The sequence below is a fragment of the Pistacia vera genome, unplaced genomic scaffold (assembly GCF_008641045.1).
Source record: "Pistacia vera cultivar Batoury unplaced genomic scaffold, PisVer_v2 Contig936, whole genome shotgun sequence".
NCBI lineage: Eukaryota > Viridiplantae > Streptophyta > Magnoliopsida > Sapindales > Anacardiaceae > Pistacia > Pistacia vera.
Window position 1 is genome coordinate 218,431 of NW_022196819.1, and position 21,240 is coordinate 239,670.

The following is a 21,240-nucleotide window of genomic DNA, read 5'->3' on the forward strand; positions in this document are numbered from 1 at the left end:
GAATGGCCCGTAACATGGTTTGTATTTATGTTTCAAATTTAATGAGATTGTCTACAAATTTAGGCACAATTGACAAGGATGTGATGCTCTGGTTGGTATTGTTACTTTTAGTTTCTCTATTTACAGTTGATATTGTTCAACAGAGCCCCCCAATCTGATATCAAATCCTTCGTAATCAGGCCTCAGCGCAATCAATTAACATTCATAAACATATCGTTTAAACACAGTATTTTTCATTAAATTCATTTAAGAAAACCTATAAGCTGACAACTTCAACTGATTGTTAGAAGTTTCGTTTTTTGTTAAGAGTAATTACTCAAAACTTGCTCGCTTAAAATTTGAAGTCAAAAATATGTTGCAAGGCCTTCGTTGGAAAGGAAGCAACAAGAAACAAATCCTTCCGAAAAGAGTCATCCATAGACTTTTGCTCGAATTTTAACTTCTCTACTATAGATAAAATTGTGATAGCTATCTTTTCTAGCTATGCCATCAACGACAATCGACTATAAAAAATATAAGCAACAAATTTTAAATATATTGCAATCTCCCCAGGCCTACCTCTTACGCCAGATAGAGAGAGAAGGCACCATCAATTGAAATATGCAAAATGATTTTTTCTTCTCTTCTAACATTTCAAGCTTTTCTATCTTCTGCAGTAGGTGCACTTGTTTGATTTTGTTCAACTGCAACTAACAATGAAAGGTCTGACAAAGTTGATAAATTCGGAGGTCTTAATTCCCAACTTCAGATCAACCTCTCCGCCACCCAACCAGAAGAAATCAAGATTAAGTTTTACAATTGCTTCATCCAAGACCACCTGAAATAAATTTCAAGTTAACAGTAAAATGCTAACTACAATACTCTCCCTATACAGAAGCATAGCTTGGTCCAACACAAAAAGTCTTTTATACAAAATTACTCAATAAACACAAAAACGATAAAACCTCAGTCTTAACAGGAATATAATTTTCTCATTTTGTCCAACATGAACAACTTAGTAAGTACTCTCAATCAATAGTTTTGCACTTGAAAGAGATTTCTACAGACAAATAAGCTTTCAGCTTTCATGACAACACACATACACAAAATTAGCTAGCTTGAATCAATGCTCGCTGTTTTTGGGTGTTAAAATGTTTCAACCTTTGTGTCAATCCAATTTTTTCACTCTGACAGACTTTCATCATTGATCTTCAACAACAATAAAATAGATTACTCCACACTTGTATGAGGAATCCTAACATTCACCTTCAGGGCTATAATTTTGGCAGACATGATATCTGGACAAGTGGACCAACTCACAGCTGTCATAAGGGTTGGAAGGATTCAATTCACAAGCCTGAGCTCAATGGATTGACACACATATAAAATAAGGGGGTTCTCCTTTCACAATACCTATAAGAAGTTGTGTTTATGAAGCAGCCACACCACCCATAACCAAATTGGGAAGATGAGAGATATAAGCCCAGGCAATTAAGTCCTAGGGGCCTCTGTGTTCATGCTGCCTCAAGCAGCTAGACACAAGACACTAAAGCTGTATTTTCTCTGAATGTCCAGTGCAGCTGTAGTGAAAAAGCCTCAGATAAGCTTAAAATAAGATGCCTATTAAAACGCTTAGAAGTTTACAAGATCAAATCAAACCGTTATTTAAAAAAAAAAAATTATCCTGATTCCATTTTTGGTCAATTTTATTAAAATTAGCAGCATTTACTCTTAACTTTGCTTTAGTAGTCATGGATGCATCACTATAGCAAACATAAAACAGTGCTTGAGAATGATGATCAATAACGATATCCACTAAATAATATAAAAGCAAAAATTATTCTAATTAGAATGATGTGCTAGACAAACACTAAATTTTAAGAACGGCATCTAGTTTTAAAAATTTAACCCTTACAAGACAGCAAAACACACAAAAAAATTGCATAGAAAGAGTAAGTACCGGAATATCTGTTCTCATGCCAATACATGTTACCGCATTGTGCTCATATCCAGTCAAATTCACCGAGGTCTCCTCAGGAGCAAGCCTCACTGCATAATAAATAATATCAACCGTTATCATCATTTTTTACAAAAGCAAGTTAACAATTAGTTAACATTTATGAACTACTACTTTTCACTGAACATGTCCCAACATGAACATATACACTATCACATCCCTATAATTGATAAAACTCAATTATCAATCTGAACATAAATCAACAGAATTAATATCATGATATATGAATCAGATTACTCAATAAAACACTACAGGTTTTTGTATCTTTCAAGGTTCAGACATATCAATTATTATTTACCTAGAATCAGAAAAATACAAGGAAAAAAAAACCTGCTGTCAAGGGTGGATGTAGAAGTGTAAAACAAGTTTTAGAAGAATAATTCCAATCCCATTTTTTATTAGAAATACAGTTTACTTTAGTATTTCCCTTTATAAACAATTGAGACAATATATACTGTAAAGACCTAAAGGTTTTAGTCATAAGGAAATTCACCTTTGCATAGATTGATTGTTTTCCATTCTTCTTGGTTGCTTCTCTTTCTTTTCCTCTTCTTTAGTTAACTAAATTTGTATTGTATCAGAACAGGTTCTCTTTTGAATTTGATATATCTTCTTTTAGAATTGATGTCTCCCTTTATTCTTTTTTATTACAATTGATTTGAAGTTTCTCCTTTGAGATTTCTTTCAACCATAACAAGGGGAAACTCATTATCTACAGGCTATTACAGTAAATTTTACCAATGATAATTACACCTACTCATGGAAGGATATGTGAAGCTACATATTTAGTATAACAAAGGCTCCTACTAATCTTAAGGCAAGTAATTATGAATCTTTGCTAGTTACTTTGAAGATGAATCATATCAAAATTATTACTTGTTAATAATCTTTGGATCAATCTATCGGTGTTCACTAGGCTAAGTTTTCTACCCCCAAGGAAATCTGGGATTACTTATCCAAGTTGTATGTGCAGTCCAATTAAGCTAAGCGGTATTGATTGGAATCTGAAATTCAAACTACAAGACAAGGGAAAGGAGCATAGAAGGTTTTAATTCAACTACTTCTTTTGGGATTATTATTCTAGCGCCTTCGACATAAAGATTTAAGTAATGGACATATAATCATGACAAATTAGAATTATAGGAATTAATGGGTGCTCAAAATATCAAGGACATGTGTACATGGCACATGTCAGAATGCTATGCACGTGCATGTATGTTTTCATCCCTATCATTAAATGATGCCAAGCTCTGCACCATAAGAGGGAGCATTTCTACCTAGTCAGAAAAATAGAAGAGCTTAAACCATTATTTCAAATCATTTTCCTATCATAGAAAAATAGAATAAATTGCAAGGATGCCCTATCAAATTTCACAATTATGTGCTTTACATAAGATAAAAAAATAAATAAAAAAATAAAAACTTCTATAATATATTCACCTACTGAGCATACAAAAATAAATAAGAATTGATGCAAACCATATAGCTTCAGAATTCTTAAAGGAGGGAGTTCCATTATTTTCTTATACTCTCTTATTTCTAGACTTTCCTATTTCTATTTTTTTCTTTTTAATAGTCCTAATTATGTAAGATTTCTCTTTATAGGTGAAGTTTTGCTACCATCAATAGGTTTATTTGCTTTCCCAACAATACTAGGATAATTATAGAGGTCATTTGTAACCTTGAGGACATAGCCTTTTGATTTAACAACATAGTCTTTTGATTTAAGCTCAAGATTGAGTTACTTTTTATATTCTCCATATTCTTTAGAATCAACAAGTGTTAATTTTTTTTATTTTCAGTATTGTTTGAATAAACAAAAATCTTGTTAAATTTTCTTTAACTTTGGGTATTCATTGAATTAACAGCATTGACATCTATCCTACGCTGCATCAAGAATCAACTAAACCTGAAAGGTGAAAAAGATTTTTGATCAAAAACTTCTACCAATTGTCTTAGACTTATTACTAAAGCCTGACACTTTTACAATCATTATATTTTTTTCTACAGCTGAGAAAACTTATCACTTAGTACATTACAGTATTAACAGATCTAAATACAACAGCTCCTCAAACAAACAATAGTATGCTACTATGCTGTACAATGTTTTCTCGTGTACCAGTTTTACTATCACCTGTCAACTTTTGTATTAATCTTTTTTTATTCTTAAGGTGCAACTAGACACACCAGAACTAATATAATTTAGTTGGGAATCACTAATTTAGACTGGATTCTAAAACTTTGAATAATTAATAGAACCTTAGATACATGTAACTGCAATTTTCAAACAAGAATAGGAATGAGTAAATCATAAGAAATTGTTTGGTGATCCAGTGAATAACAGCTTACAGTTAAATTTCTTTTTTGGTATCTTGGCATGGTTGAGCGTGTACAAAAAATTCTTGACAGTTTCAGCATTAAATCGAGCAGTATACTGCAAAATGTAAGATGGTTCAGCAGCATAATCAAATGTAAATCGTTAATAACTGAAGACAACCAAGGTACCTGAACAACCACTACATAATACTTCGAATTGTTGCGGTCACTACAATCAACGACATTGGACTGCGCTTGTGTATTAACCTAACAAAAACATAAAGGACTTAGCCTAGAGTATTGAACGTTTAAATTCAATGTTAAGATAATTACTAAGGAAATTAGAAGATAAGTGTACCAAGACGATGCTTTTGCAAAGATGATCAATGGAAGCCGCACCAAGGATGTCTCTTCGTGATTCGAGAGGGCAGTCGTAGTAATCAGCCGGGACTTTCTTGAATAAAAACTCGTTCACGCCATTCGATTGAAGAATGTTCGAGAGGCGAGCTTCGGTGTCGCAGATTGAAATTGGCTCAGGATGCGGTGCAGAGACGGCGTCGTTTTGTGGAAGGTAAGTGTGCTCCAATTTTGATATTCGTTCCAGTATTTGAGTTTGGACTCGCTCCAGCTCCGCTAGTGTTTCCTCCATTGTGCTGCCTCTTCTTCGCGGTGCGACTGTGAGCGGTCTATGTGACGATCTGGGCTGTTCATCTTCATTTAGTCCCTTGAAATTTGAATGCTGTCCTCATTTGTTGAACTACAATCTCTGGGCCTCCACTCTATAATTTAGATACCTGAATGGTCCATTAACGTGTACAAGACTATCAAAACTTAGGATGGTTAATTATCGTTTTTTTATATTATTTAAAAAAAAAATTATGTAATACTTGCTCATTTATTATTTCCCTTATTTAAAATAAAAAACAAATAAAACAAAAAATATTAACAATAGTTGAAAAAATGAAAAGGCACAAAACATATAAAAAATAAAAAAGTATTCTACATTTCTGTCTCTATTTTGTCATAATATTAATACTTACCCCGGAAAAAATGATAGGAAACGCGTGTTCACTAATTTTAATTTTCAGATAGGCCTGTTGTCCTCCCCTGAAGTTTCAGTTTATATCACTCAGACCCCAAAGCTATGAAAATTAGCCTGGACCTCCCCTCACATTTAAAGAATTATCCAATACCTCCCCTCACATTTAAAGAATTATCCAACACCTCCCCTTTAGCCGTTAGTTGATACTTGCTATGTCATCTCGTATATTTCATTTACCTCCATTGAGATTTTTGTAGGGGAAATCCAATAAGCATGGATTCATGCCATGTGTCCTAGGAATTTGCTTTTGTTCAACGGTTAGATCTACATCATGTGCCAGCCTATCTTGAACTAATCTCATTTACAAGTTAAGTGATGTTTTCAAGTTAAACATTATCCACAAGTTAAAGGTTGGCAACAAGTTAGACTTCACTTACAAGTTTACTATATAAAATGATTTTTTACCAAAATGTGGGGGGGACCTTCTCTCTCTTTTCCATTCATGTAAGCCCCCATGGCAAGAGAGGTCTTCTTTCTTCTACACACATATCTCATTAAGAGAAGAGAGCAACTCTTTGTAATTTGTAATCGAAGGGAAAAACACCAAAAACAATAACATGACAGTGAACGTAGACTTGGTTTTAACCCACCGAACCACTTTAAAAATATAATGTCGTTTCTTCTTGTTTTTAGCTTGTTTATCTCTCATTTTCGACCTATTTGTTCCCCTTTGTTGGTTGATCACAATCATATAATCATCTGACTTGGTCTTGCTAAAGTCGATTGAGTATCACTAGTTGTTGCGAATTTTCATAACACCAGAGATCAATTAATATTCAACTCATCCACTTTTGTTAAGAAAATATTAAAAACACCATTATCATTAATATTATGTTAGTTCCATCCAATTTTTATTTAAAAGTCTATTTTACCACCTCCTATTACTTTCCAACTTCACAAATTTCTTAAAACCTTCACTTAATAAATATTCAAATTCATTAAGTCAACCTTGTACTTACAATTATATTATCCCAAGGAAGGTTACACATTTAGGTGATATATTTAGATAAAAGAGAACCTATGATAATTGTGCTTTTAAAGAGAAAAAGTAGCTAAATTATTAAAAAGGAGATTAATATGAATAGAATAATTTAAACTTGATTAAATGAATGAGAGATGTTAAATTATTGATTTATCTACTTTAGAAATAATTATATTTAATTAAAATAGAGTGATGCTATTGGTCTCTTACCTTTTATCTTAGCTGACCCCAATTACTATTTTTTTCTTAATTACAGTTTTATCCTTTATGAAAATTACTAAATAAGACTCAAAAGTATTTGTACACAATTCATCAAAATAAATCTTTTGATTTTAATTTAAAAAACCTATTTCTTTTTCTAAGTCATAAACCCAAATTTTATTTTGAAATAATCAAAGATGCAGTGAGCTTGATCAATAACATACATGCATTAAATTCTTTAAGTTTATTTTATCATATTTTATTACTTCTAACTTTCAATTGATTTGTACCTACAAACTTTATAAGTTTATTATTCTTTTTTTTTTTTTAAAGAAAACACATGTGATGCGAATGTGAATAATTGCTTATATGCTTGATTGATATGTTAAATAGAGATTAAAAAAAAAAATGTATATATAAAACAAGTAGTACTAAGAAATTATAGCATGCATGAGTAGTAAAAATATAAAGGTAAGGGTTAATTTGTAAATGGATCGAGTTTATTTAGTCATTTAGATAATATTTAAAAAAATTGGAGTTAATTTAGAAGTGGGTTTTATTAAGAATAAAAATTATGGAGGACCCATAGTAACTCTTAAAATATTAAAAGGTCTATATGTTATTAAACCAGTCATTTAAAAAGAAGAGATAAATAAATAGTATCCGATAATCATTTAAAACGAATTTTATAGTAATCAAATGTTTTAAAATCCATACTATAAAATAAAAGAAACACGACTAGATAATTTATAATCAACCTTAAACTAATTTAGAATAGACAAAATTAAAATAAACGGTCTTTTGGTTAAACTAGTTTTTTTGTTAAAAATAATTAAAATATATTTTTTTAAATGATTTATAAAAGCAATGAGGAATTAAAAATTCTTTTTTTAGATTGATAAATCATGGATGGGTAAAGTAGACTTTTAATTTTAAATTGGATGAACTCTAGCACATCACTAATAGCATGGGTATTTTTAATATCTTAATAATGAATGGATGAGTTCAATAGCAATCGATCTCAAAGGGAGGTAAATAAAATTATATAAGATGACATAACCTATCAACTAACACCTAAAAGAGGAAGTATTGGATAATTCTTCAAATGTATGGGGAGGTCAAAATAATTTTTCTTACCTTTGGGGTCTGAGGGGTTTAAGCTGAGACGTTATGGGACGTGTGGGATGATAGTCGTTTCAATTTTCAAACACTAATTTTAGGGAATAATGGTAAAACACATTTTCAAATTCTGAACGCACAAAATTAAAGTAATCATTTTATTTTTTAAAACAAATATATTAAATATAATATAGAAATCTACCTAAATCTATTTTAATTAATTAATTTTTTATTGAGAGAAATTTTTGACTTATTTGTTTAATTATATATGTCGATTGATTTACTTTTTTTTGGATTTATATTTAATTTTATAAAAAGAAATTGATGCATGAAGTTTTTGACTAACCATTTTGATGATTAGACATTATGGATTGAAGACTTCTAAGAATTAAATAATATAAAGAGTCGATAACAAATAATCTCCGTCAGATATAATCAAATAATAAAATCCCTTATTGTTTGAGAAATAATAGAAATTATCGTTAATTTTTGGTGTTAAAATAAATGGTAGAGGGGCAATTAAATAAATGTCAATTCACCTATCTTGTTATAAACTCTAATGGTGAACTAACAGTTGATTAACGATTTTTGTTATTTTCGAAATCTCAAGAAAACTTGCTATTTTATTAAACCTTAGAGGGTCAAGATAAAACCCCTAATATAAATATTAAAAATTAAAACAGTAAATATTTAGTTGATAAAGACTAACTATATGATAATAAAAAAATGTAATATCTAGAGTTTGTATAAAGTAATACTAGATGCAAAAGATTATATATAAATTTTTACATATAAAGTGAATGACGTAAAATGCTTGAAATAATATACATAAAAAAAACCAATTAAATTATTACTAATAAATAAATAAGAATGACATAACAATAAAAGATGTATGTTACTTCAATTTATGTATAATTTTTTTTTTTTATATATATATATAATAACACATTTTATCTCACAATGTTAATTGTAAGAAGTAAGCATAAAGTGAATGTTGAAATCTTGAGAATTTTTTTTTTTTTTTTTTTTTAATGAGTATGATTCTTCTGTCTTCAATGGTTTACCCAAGATTTCTATTGATGGTCGAGATTATTTATGCTTATATATATGTGTGTGTGTGTGCGCGCGCGCGCGCGCTTCAAGCTTCAAATGTTGATTAATAATGATATCACACATGATATTTTAATAATTTTGTAAACTTTGTATTAATATATTATAAATAATACAGTTTAAGTAGTTATAGGTGCGTTTGGTTTATTATTTTGGATAAGATTTTGAGAATAATATTGGATAGTTGAGTAGGGTTATGATTACGAGATTAGGATTTGAAAAATATGTGTTAGGTAGAGTATTTTTACCTTGATATTTGTATTGAATATTTAATTGATATACTTTTTTATAAATGATTTATTAATATAATATTTTGGTGCATTTTGTTAAAATAATGTATTATTATATATATAACTTATCAATTTACATTTTAATAATATTAAACATTTTATTGTTAATTTTTTCACCAGTAAATATTAAAAAACAAAAACTCATATTAATTTCAAGTACTAATCCAACTGTTTAAAAACATCACATTAATACATATATGACAAAAGTACTAATTATCAACATTTACAATCGTTCTTACACATATNATATATATGTGTGTGTGTGTGTGTGTGTGTGTGTGTGTGTGTGTGTGTGTGTGTTTTTCAAGCTTCAAATGTTGATTAATAATGATATCACACATGATATTTTAATAATTTTGTAAACTTTGTATTAATATATTATAAATAATACAGTTCAAGTAGTTATGGGTGCGTTTGGTTTATTATTTTGGATAAGATTTGGGAATAATATTGGATACTTGAATAGGGTTATGATTACGAGAATATGATTTGAAAAATATGTGTTTGGTAGAGTATTTTTACCTTGATATTTGTATTGAATATTTAATTGATATATTTTTTTATAAATGATTTATTAATATAATATTTTGGTGCATTTTGTTAAAATAATGCATTATTATATATATAACTTATCAATTTACATTTTAATAATATTAAACATTTTATTGGTAATTTTTTCACCAGTAAATATTAAAAAACAAAAATCCATATTAATTTCAAGTACTAATCCAACTGTTTAAAAACATCACATTAATACATATATGACAAAAGTACTAATTATCAACCCTTACAATCGTTCTTACACGTATACTCCATTAACAACTACGACATGGTCCACTGTGCTGCCCACAGTGCATTCGTTATGTTATCCCATAAGTCATCATGTTGTCTATAATTCCTTGATGCGGTTGACTCGGTCCTTCTCCATTTCGGCCATCTTCTGCCCCGTTTTGGCGATCAGAATATACTTGTTCATTACCCGTATTTTTAGTATACTGTTTTGAAGATAGGGTCCTCCATATTGTACATTTTGATATAATTATGAAGTACACAACATGCCACAACAATTTTCCATTGTTTGTCTAATGGGTAATTGTTCATTCCATTCAAAATACGGAACCGTCTTTTCAAAACACCAAAGGTTCCCTCGACAACATTGCGCAGTGAAGCATGTCTGTAGTTAAACAACTCTTGTGGCCCCCTTCGATTACGGCAGTGATCAGAAATATGGTAAGCCACTCACCTACGAGGGGCGAGACACCCCTCTCTATTTGGATAACCCGCATCAACCAAATAGTATTTCCTTGTAATAAAATCATACATGTTATTTGAATTATAGGGCCTCGACAGTTGAGCAAATACGCTATAATACGTCAAGAAAATACTTATACCTGGTGGAGGATGTGGGAATCCAAAATTAGGATCATCAATAATTGAATTTAAAACTCTTGAATCATGCGCTGATCCTTCCCATCCAGTAACGACATAAGTGAACATCATCCTAAAGTCGCATGCAGCCATTACATTCTGTGACAACGTTCCTTTGCAATTCTGGTACCTATCGGCAAATTCATGTGGAACCGAAGTGTATACATGTGTGCCATCAATGGCTCCAATACAGTCCTATCATCAAAATTGAATTTTACTGGTTAATAATTCATGAGGAACCAAAGCGTATACATGTGTGCCATCAATGGCTCCAATACAATCCTATCATCAAAATTGAATTTTACTGATATTAACCGGCTATGAACATTAATAACACAATGAACTTAACTATCCACTAATTGAAAACATAATGAACCAGTACCTTAAAGAAAGGGTAATATTTTCGGTTGGCTGATATATCCCATGGAACCTCACTAAAGTCAGGTGGTCTGATAAACTCTGTCTTCAACGCATATATCGCCTTGCAAACTGCGCCAACATATCTAGAGATCGTCTCACCGGAATGTTGGAAATCCTCCATCATCATTCTGATTGTCTCGTTTTGACCAATGATTGTTAGAAATATCATAACTTGTTCTTCCACACTCGTCCTCCTGCTTGGTCGCAATTTGCCTTGCTCTAACAAAATTTCACATAAGTATGTAAAACAGTCTTTGTCCATGCAGCACTTGTCAAAGATTCTGTCAGCATGACCATTGAGTACTTCCAACATGTACTCATGACCAGTAAATATGGATGTATGTCGTGGTTCACGCCCAATTGTTTCTAACGCAGCAACACCGCAGAGTGCAATGGCTATATCTGTCAGTATTTCTTCTTCATCATCTGTAGAACGTCGTCTTCTTCCTATACGGCTAGACGACGCCATTTAAACCTGCACATTTGCAAAACATTGATCCGCAATTAACAAAATATAACAATCAATATTTAATTCTAATAACAATCCAAAACGAGGTTGAAACATGTAATATCACATCAAACAGTAGCACAATTAAGTTCATACAGTAGTGTTAAAAATTCTAATTGTAAGGACAAGTGCCCACTGATGCATACAAAAAGGCTAGCAAACACTTAGGAAATATAGTTTCATCTACAAATTCGAAAAGTCGTTATAAATCCAGTTTGCCTTTTCCTCGGGCGGGAGTTTCACGAATATCTCCCGCCACCCTGGATTTTGATAAAAGTACTTGACAACCGGTAGGTAAAACTGTGTGGGTACTTGCATGGCCATCATGATGTCAATACAATTGCTCATGGAAAATGGATCAAATAGACCACTGGTGTTCTCTTCGTCCCCCTCATCTGCATTGCGATTGGTAGCCCTCGATCTCATAGTCCGCTTCTCCACAAGCTCGTCCGTCAATCTACCAATGACATCCGCAAGTGATTGTCCCGGGTGGCTTCGCCTGCTCTATTTCTTGCTCTTCCATGGCCAGATATGTTTGGCTATTTTTCCCCTGTCGTCCGATTTGGATTAGGTTCAAAGTCACTATCATCCATGAGAACCGCGCCCTGATTGGAATAACTGGAGGTCTCCACCAGTTGAGATGTAGAGTTGTACACATATCTCCCAATGGCAGTTTGCTTCTCAAATATGATTTCATAAAGGTTCTTGTGAGGAAGTCCTTTATGGTAGAATTGTTGCGCCAGTGGGTTTTGCTGGTAATGCAAAAGAATAATAATTAATATTTGGCACTCCAAAAAAAAATGCGTACAATTACGATGTCGTTGATTAATATTAGTTTAAAAAGTTAAAAATTTACCTTCACATATTCTTCCCAAACCTCTACGGGACACGTTGGACTTTGCGACCCGTGATCCCACCTGAACCCCATGTGTTGTAGCAATTTCCGCCATGCTTGATATACTCTTTGCAGGCAAAAGTACTTAGAGGTTAGTTGTGTGACGTTGAGTCTCCTCCCAGCCAATGATGATATGTCGTCCAACATTTCCTGGTAATTTGCTGTTTTAATTAAAGTACCGTGCGCAGTTTTCGCCTGCTCAGACAACAGGACCAAAAATTTGTGGGTCATCTCAACAAACCAGTTCATGTTATCACCCATCTAACGACAATACGGTGAAAACGAAAACCAGCATTGGGACACCATACGAATCATCAATCACATTACAAACAGACATACGCACATGTAAACGTAATCAAGTAAACACAGATAAACATATACCTCGTTCGATCCGACACTGCTTGAAGACGTCAATGAAAGGGAAGATGCTGGGGAAGATACAGACAATGTCGACCAACAGGGTGTATGACGAACTCCAAGTCTGGATAAACATTGAAACTTATGCCTCTGCTGCAAGTTGTAATCAATCCTATGACGTCAGGACAAATTATACTGACATTTGTGCATATGATCGTAATCTACATAACAAATATATCAGTTAGTGAAATCCCAACAAATTATTTCCAATAATCCAATAATTTTTTACTCCCAAAATTTATCCATTACATACAGCATGTTACATAAACAACATATGAAACTGTACAATATTTTGACGCATCTGTTAAACATTGTAAGCAATATAGCACATGTTGTAACCGTTAAACCCCACAAACAAATCCACAATCCAATTGTGCTCAAGTGCAGATATCAGTTTGAGTCAACTAATTATAAAACGCATAATTACAATCGAAATTAAAAGGATTAATGAAAGAAAAAACAATACTAACACAAATTATTTCCAATAAAATAAAAATGAGGAAAATTGCGTCTCGGGTGTCTTGAAACCAAATAGGTCACGGAGCTCACAAACTGGATTTGGGTACTTCGAGGGTCTCTTTCCTTTCCTGAATATTTTGGACAGATATACAATAAAATCAAAAATTATGCGCAGATGTTTTGTACACAATATAACCTACAAAACAAAACAAAAAATCAAACACAATCACCTTTCCCTTCCCTGAATGCGATATAACCTTCAAACCAAAAAAAAAATTCCAACACAATCACCTTTCCCTTCCCTAATGTTTTGTACACTATATAACCTGCAAAACAAAAAAAAAAAAAAAAAATCAAACACAATCACCTTTCCCTTCCCTTAATATTTTGGACAGATCTACGATAAACACAATCACCTTTCCCTCTAGACAGATCTATGATGTGGGTGGTAAATGGTGGTGGGTGGGTTTTGCAAAATTTGTGACGCTGGACAGATCTGGTACATGGGTGGTTCACGTGTGGGTTGTTTGACAGTGAATGTGTGACGTAGGACAGATCTGATGGTATGGGGTGGTTCACGGTGGTGGGTGGTTGATGGTGAATGTGCGACGTGGGCCAGATATGGTGGTGTGGGGTGGTTCACGGTGGTGGGTGGGTTTCACAAAAAAAACTGTCATGGGACAGATCTGGTGGTGTGGGGTGGTTCATGGTGGTGGGTGGTTAACAATGAATGTGCGACGTGGGACATATCTGGTGGTGTGGGGGTGGTTCACGGTGTAAAGAAAACTGAGAAAATGAAATACAAATGCAGTGAAGAAAATTGAGAAAATGAAATACAAATGAGAGAGAAATAAAAGCTGCAAACTGTCTAACGGTCAAAAACCTGTTAGGATCGAATTTTCAAAGTGCTATTGTTTGAATAATAAGCCAAACACTATTGGAAAAATTGGTTTGAGAATATGGAAATAAATAATAAGCCAAACAGACCCTATGAGTTTTAATTTCAATATTGCAAATTTTGAATTAGTGATGTCTTAATACAATAGCTGATGTTAACACTTTGAATTTTGGAAGAATTGCTTTCAAAATATTTGTTATGCCTAAAAAACCAGGGTTGATGTAAGCTTACGTCAGCAAGCATTAATCAGAGTTCAGGAAGGTTTTGTGCCGTTCAAGGGCTGTCACGTCGTCCCAAGATAGAAAGAATACGGTTGTCACCAACTTAGCAGATTCAGGTTTTGTCTAAAAGTGACTATGGACCGCATTCATGTCTAAGCCCCAAATAATTTGATGATATTTTCTAAGTTATCAGCCAATGGAAGCAAGAAAGGACTTGCACGGCACCTACCCACTTACAGTTTTGTAATCATTACCTTTAATTCAACTACTATAAATAGAGGACTCCCCCTCTCATTTTAGGGATCCTGAACCCTCATTCTGATTCTAATTGTAATCTTTATTTTCAGAGCAAAGATAACCTACGAGAAAGAGACTGACTTGATATTCTCTCTGAAAACTCAGTTATTGTACCTCTGCTTGATGTTCACTATACGTGACCTCTTGTAAACTCTCATATATAGAAGAAACAATGGACGTAGGAATCGTTTTAAGCATTCAAACCACTTTAAAAATCATTTCTCATTTATTATTCAGTCTTTGTATTCAATTATACTGATTAGCTCTCCCATAATCATTCATGTGTAATTTCTAAAAATAGCTTAGCACTTTGCACGTGTAGGTCATTGGTGTCAAAATTACGCATCAACAGTTTGGTGCTAGAAAGAGGGCCCTGATTTTATATCTGCTCTTCATTCAGAATTTCTTATCAATCTGTTCTACTTGCGAACAAATGGCTCGTGGTCTTGAAACCGAGCGAACTAGCACCAACAATGAGGAGATCCCCTGTGTATAGGATGTTACTTCTCCCAAAGTACCTCCAGTTCCCCAATGTACCACGACGAATGTCTCCTCGACCTCTCAGCTCGATCTAGTTGTATTGAATTACCTAGAGAGGTTCAAAATACTCTTTAAACGATTAACCGAAGGTTAGATCAGGTTGTACCACCCAATTCTAAAAAGGCGGTGCCACCTCCAAAAACGCCTGTAGGTCACGCTAAAGCTTGGAAATGAGCGAAATCTCATACCATGCGCACTACAGCCCGTAAAAATAATGGAAAGCAGGTGGCTGACAATGGGCTAAAAGGCTCGAAGGGCCTAGTGAATACCGATCGTGCAATAGGTTAAATACTTATAGCTTTTTGACTTGGTGGTAAGTCACATCATGAGCCATCTCACGCCACATCGCATGGGCACCCCTACAAGAGTGAGCGGCATGGAGATTCTCATTATCTCCGGAATGATGGTTCTGACCATCACTGCGAGGGAAATACCTACCATCTGCGGGTTGGTTCTAACCACCGCGGAGGTCGAGATAACTCCCCAAGCCATTCAATGCCTTCACATGACTCCAGCGAACATGTACCAGGGTATTCCGAAGGCTCTAAATGAGGCGTGGAAGAGTCTGCTCTGCGGTCTTTCCTTAATCGCAATTGTGGGAGCAAACCCATATTATAGAAAGTGATCCCCAGATGGCTCTGCTTCCTTAGATTAAGGAGTTACAGCGGGCTCTGGATCAGCTTAGAGCTTAGCAGAATGAGTGAGGGTAGGTCACTGAGGCGTTTTTTTTTTCTCCAGTAGTTTTGACTGCTCATCTCTTGTTAAGATTTAGAATGCCTGATATGCGATCATTCGATGGGAATTCTTATCCAAAGCATCATCTCTGTGAGTTTAACGATCTCATGGAGTTTTACCAAGTTTCCAACTTGGCAAAATGTCACTACTTAGCAGTGACTCTGACTGCCCCTCCTAAGTGCTAGTTTAGATCGCTTCCACCAAGATCAATCAACTCATGGTAGTAGATGAGTTCGTTATTTTTGAGACACTTCCAAGCTAATAGGAAGTTCTCAATGTCGTTGACCTATCTTAGCAACATACGGCATGAGAGGAATTAATCCCTCCAGTCCTATATTGACAGGTTTCAGAGGGAGCTGAATAAGATGGTTAATACACCCGAAGATTCAGTTCGAACTCTTATTATTGCAGGAGTTCGCCCGCAAACTAACCTATGGAAGAAACTGCAATCTGAAGACGATATTTCCTTCACTCGCTTCTACAACCTCACTGAGAAATATCTCATAATTGAAAATTCAGTGGCTGTTTTGAATCGCCACGACCTCGGTCCTTCGACTAGCGCTCCTAGTCAGAGGGAGGAAAACCAAGGAGAGAGTAGTAGAAGACCTGATCACAAATGGGCTAATGACGATCAGAGAAAGGGAAAGAAACAGTGGTTTGAGCCCAAGAAATCTTATGCCTGGGTCCCTCGTCGTGATCGCGATAAGAATCTGTTCACTCTATTGAATGTATTGGTATTAGATATTCTAGGTAAATCAGAAGAAGCTAATCTGCTCGAAGAGCCAAAGCCTATGAAAAATCCCCTTTCAATAAGGAACAGCAAGAAGTATTGTCGTTATCATTGGGATAATTGGCACCATACCGATAAATGTCGAGCTCATAAACATGCTATTGAAGACCTCATTAAAAAGAGGCACTTCAAAGAGTATGTTGATGGTCCAACTCCTACTCAGGAGAAGGATCAAGAGGATGATGGGAAGAAGCATCATGGTTGCAAGGGTCTCCATTTCATTGGGATTATATTTGGAGGACCACACCTCGCGGGGAATTCTTAAGGTGCTTAGAAGAAGTACGCTCAAGAAGCTCGTCATGATCTCGTGAGTGTATTAACCACATCGTCGCGATCTGCTAAGGTGCGTAGAGAGGAAGAGATTACCTTCTCAGAGAAAGACACGGTACGATTGCATCACTCTCATGAGGATGCACTCGTTATCATGGCTGAAATAGGACAGTGCAAAGTCCATAGAATGTTGGTGGACAATGGGAGCATCGTGAACATCCTGTTTCAGCGAGCATTCGAGGAAATGCAATTAGAAAAGGCAGATCTGAAGCCTGTTTCTATCCCCTTCTGTGGCTTTAATAGAGATCGTCTGATTCCCAAAGGAACAATTACACTTCCTGTCACTTTGGGTGAGACCCACAAAGTGACTAAGATGATAGAATTTCTAGTGATAGACTGTTTGTCTGCTTTTAATGGAAAATTGGGACATACACTACTTTGGAACTTCAAAGCTGTCACCTCCATCTATCATCTGAAGATGAAATTTCCCATTCCGATAGGGTGTGGGGAAGTTAAGGGGTCTCAGCATGAATCTCACGAACTGCTATGTAAGAGTAGTGCAAATAGCATGCAAAGGGAAGGAGAAGTCAGTGGGATTTCCCGAGCAGGCTATGACGATCAGCAGGATCGAACCATAGTCAGGTCCAGTGGAAGACAACATAGATCCCGTGTTCAGGAGAAGTATTTCCATAGTGGGCCTGTTGAGACTCTATTCGAGGTATCAGTCGACCAGAATGAGCTGACTCGTGTGTTGAGAATTAGAAGCAATCTCAGCCCTCAGCTCACTACCGATCTAACGAGCTTCCTTAGGCAGAATATAGATGTTTTTGCATGGACTCACAATGACATGGTCGGGATCAGCCCAAATGTAATATGTCATGCACTCAACATCGATAGTGAGATCAGACCAGTTCACCAGAAAAGAAGAACCATGAACCAAGAGCGTTATGTTGCTCTTAAGGTTGAGGTGGATAAGCTCCTCTCAATCAGGTTCATTCGGGAGGCTCATTACCCGAGTTGGGTCGCCGATCCTGTTTTGGTGAAGAAACCCAACGGCAAGTGGTGAACCTGTGTTGATTTCACGAATCTCAACAAAGCTTGTCTGAAGGACAATTTCCCTTTACCTAGAATCAATCAGCTCGTTAATGCCACTTTTGGGCACGAGCTGTTAAGCTTCATGGATGCCTACTCAGGATATAATCAGATCCCGATGTACATGTTCGATAAGGAGCATGCCTCGTTTATCACAGATCGAGGACTGTATTGCTATAAAGTCATGACCTTCAGTCTGAAAAACGTTGGGGTGACCTACCAGCATTCGATTAACCGTATATTTTCTGAGCAGATCGGGAAATCAATGGAGATCTATATCGATGACATGCTAGTCAAATCGCATGTTGCTTCAGATCACATAGTTAACTGATGGATGTTTACTACAACATGCAAAAACTAGCAAGTGCACTAGTCGCTCAAGTAATAGAGTGATGGGTAGGATATCGTTCCCACGAGGACTGGTAGCAAAGCACTAAGTTTCCTATGGTGTTAACAAGTTGAAGTAATCGAAAATCTTGGATTTGTGGGAGCAATTTGTAATTGAAGAAAAACAAAAAATAAATCAACAAGTAATAAATTCTTAAAAGAAAAGGAAATGGAATTCAGAGATTCAATTTAATTAAAAGGGTAGGGTTTTGACTTCGTTTGGATTTATGGGTTATACAAAAGTTACACTATTTTCACATTTACATGCAATGGTTGTAAATCGGGTTCACTACTATGATAACATACCCCTCGGGCTATGTTTTCCTATTTACCTTATTAACATTCCGCACCCAACAATTTGAAGGTTAATAACTCTAAATCATGAAGCACAAGAATCCAAATTGATTCATTAGTTCTTGAATCTATCTCTAGCATCCAATACTATAATGGTTATTACCCATGAAGCTTAACATGAATTATTTCTCAATCTCATCATGTTCATCACATACAACACTTAATTTCAGAGTAACACACAACCATAGCTTCACATGAAAATAGCACAAACATAAACTCAACCCATTTCAAATCCAAACTACAATCAAAACCCTAACCCATAGAAGATTAGTTCATAGCTAATTAACAGAATAAAAACGAAAATACAAGTAAACAGAAAAACATAATGAAATTAAGATGAAAGAATAGAAAACTCCCCAAAGATAATTATTCCAGTAAAATCTGAACTTGTTATCTAACAATCCGAAAAATCCAGCTTTTTCTCTCTAGGAAATGCAAAGACGGCTAACCTAACAGCTCGGGACTCCCTTCTAAAAAGTTAAAGTTTTTCTTTTATACCTAGTCCTAAAAACCCAGTCAAAAACACGCACACACGAAACTGTGCGTTTACAAAACTGAAAATTTTAACTGTGCCGCGGCGAGAATGAAAGATCCACATTCGACTCTGCCAACTTCGCCGCGGCGAAGACAACGTCTTCGCGCGGCGAAGCTTCTTCAAGAGTTCTGAAATTTACAGAACTGCACTCTGCTTGCCTTTCGTCTTCGATTCTTCGAACTCTCGCACCTTGGAAACAAGCTTCATCGTGCATTGTCCTACTCCGGAACTCTCCTAACTTCTGAAATCCTTCAATTCTGAGTCAAAACTTGTCAAATTTTGTCTTTATTCACTAAAAGAGTCCATTTTAACTTGAAACACGAAAAGTAGAGAATTACGCACCAATTCAGGTAAAAATGCACTAGAAAGTACCTGAAATCCGACAAAAAGATTAAATAAAAACTGTATAATTTACGGATTATCATTAACCTCGCGAAAATGTTTGATATACTTCGAAGATATAGAATGAAACTTAATACTCTTAAGTGTTCATTCGGAGTATCCTCAGGGAAATTCCTAGGGTATATGATTAACCATCGGGGAATTAAAGTCAACTCTGAGAAGATCCAAACTCTTCTAGATATGAAAAGTCTTGTCAATCGAAAGCAAGTTCAGAGCCTGAATAGGAGAATAACGGCTCTTAATCGCTTCATATCGAGAGCAACAGATCATTGTTTGTCGTTCTTCAATATACTCAGGGCCAACAAGAGATTTGAATGGACTCCAGAGTGTGAGCGAGCCTTCCAGAACATAAAAGAGCATCTCGGAAAACCACTTCTTTTGTTAAAGCCTCTTCCCAAGGAAATCTTATTTCTTTACCTGTCTGTCTCTCAGTATGCAGTCAAAGTAGCTCTCATTCGAGAAGAGGGTAGAATTTAGTGGCCAGTGTATTATACGAGCAAACAACTACTAGACACCGAAACACAATATCTAGAGATGAAATGATTAGCTTATGCCTTGCTGATCGCTCTAGGAAGTTGTGACCTTACTTCCATACCCACACCATTCATGTATTAACTAACTACCCACTCAGGCAGGCCTTCAAAAGCCAGAGGCTTCGGGTAAGTTACTCAAGTGGGCTATGAAACTAAGCCAGTTCGATCTACATTACAGATCAAAAGCAGCAATTAAAAGGCAGTTTGTTGCTAACTTTATTTCGGAATTCTCTCATCAGCCAGATCAGGAATCCGAATAGTTAGTTAGCAAAGTTGTCTAGGAAATTGTTTGAAATTGATCAACCTGGAGTCTCTATGTTGATAGGTCTTCGAACAGGAGAAGAGCCAAGGCTGGTCTTCTACTCATTAGCCCTAAGGGGACTCACATTTATGGAGCCCTTAGGTTTGGATTCAAAGCTATGAATAACGAGGCTGAATATGAGCCTTATTTACTAGTCTGTGACTAGCAAGAGAAATGGGGTCAGATATGATCGACATCAATAGCGACTCTCAGTTGGTTATCAACCAGATTCTGGGAGAATATCAAGCCAAAAAAGAGAATATGATCAGTTACTTGAAGAAAGTCAAGGCCGCACTCGAGTCCTTCAGGCATTATACGATCAAGTAGATCCCAAGAGATAGTAAATCTATCGCGGATGCTTTGGCAAAGATAACCTCTTCGCTGGACTCCGACGCGTCAGATAGTATTCTGGTTAAGCACATCGAAGTTCCTAGCATAAGTTCACTTGAGCAGGTCGTAGTTGCAACTGAATCCATTTCCTGGATGACTTTGATTATTTAGCATCTCAGAGATGGGGTTCTTCCTAACAACAAGACTGAGATAAGACTCTTACGAACTAGAGCTGCTCATTAGACTCTCATCGGAGATCAGTTGTATAAATGAAGGTTTAGCACTCCCTTCCTTCGATGTGTAACAGATGAT

The 21,240-nt window shown here is 35.1% G+C and overlaps 2 protein-coding genes across 2 annotated transcripts; both read right to left on the minus strand.

The window, feature by feature from the left end:
* Window positions 1–299: 299 nt before the first annotated feature.
* On the minus strand, window positions 300–5,032 carry LOC116120469. Its single transcript, XM_031406421.1, has 5 exons — window positions 4,671–5,032; window positions 4,502–4,579; window positions 4,346–4,430; window positions 1,940–2,028; window positions 300–817 (listed from the first exon to the last, which is right to left on the minus strand). Exons 1-5 carry the CDS (start codon window positions 4,959–4,961, stop codon window positions 680–682), a joined length of 681 nt encoding a protein of 226 aa, XP_031262281.1. The 5' UTR covers window positions 4,962–5,032; the 3' UTR covers window positions 300–679.
* A 6,979-nt stretch (window positions 5,033–12,011) lies between these two features.
* On the minus strand, window positions 12,012–12,628 carry LOC116120464 (L10-interacting MYB domain-containing protein-like). Its single transcript, XM_031406410.1, has 2 exons — window positions 12,329–12,628; window positions 12,012–12,224 (listed from the first exon to the last, which is right to left on the minus strand). The coding sequence occupies exons 1-2, from the start codon at window positions 12,626–12,628 to the stop codon at window positions 12,012–12,014; spliced, it is 513 nt and encodes a 170-aa protein (XP_031262270.1).
* Window positions 12,629–21,240: the final 8,612 nt, after the last annotated feature.

Excerpts from the sequence above, each read along its gene's own strand:
- LOC116120469 (XM_031406421.1), bottom strand. The coding sequence starts at position 4,961 with ATGGAGGAAACACTAGCGGAGCTGGAGCGAGTCCAAACTCAAATACTG. Across the intron at positions 4,431-4,501 it reads ATTATGTAGTGGTTGTTCAG|TATACTGCTCGATTTAATGC; the intron begins GTACCTTGGTTG and ends TACATTTTGCAG. Across the intron at positions 2,029-4,345 it reads ACCAAAAAAGAAATTTAACT|TGAGGCTTGCTCCTGAGGAG; the intron begins GTAAGCTGTTAT and ends TTTATTATGCAG.
- LOC116120464 (XM_031406410.1), bottom strand. The coding sequence starts at position 12,628 with ATGGGTGATAACATGAACTGGTTTGTTGAGATGACCCACAAATTTTTG. Across the intron at positions 12,225-12,328 it reads TTTGGGAAGAATATGTGAAG|CAAAACCCACTGGCGCAACA; the intron begins GTAAATTTTTAA and ends TTGCATTACCAG.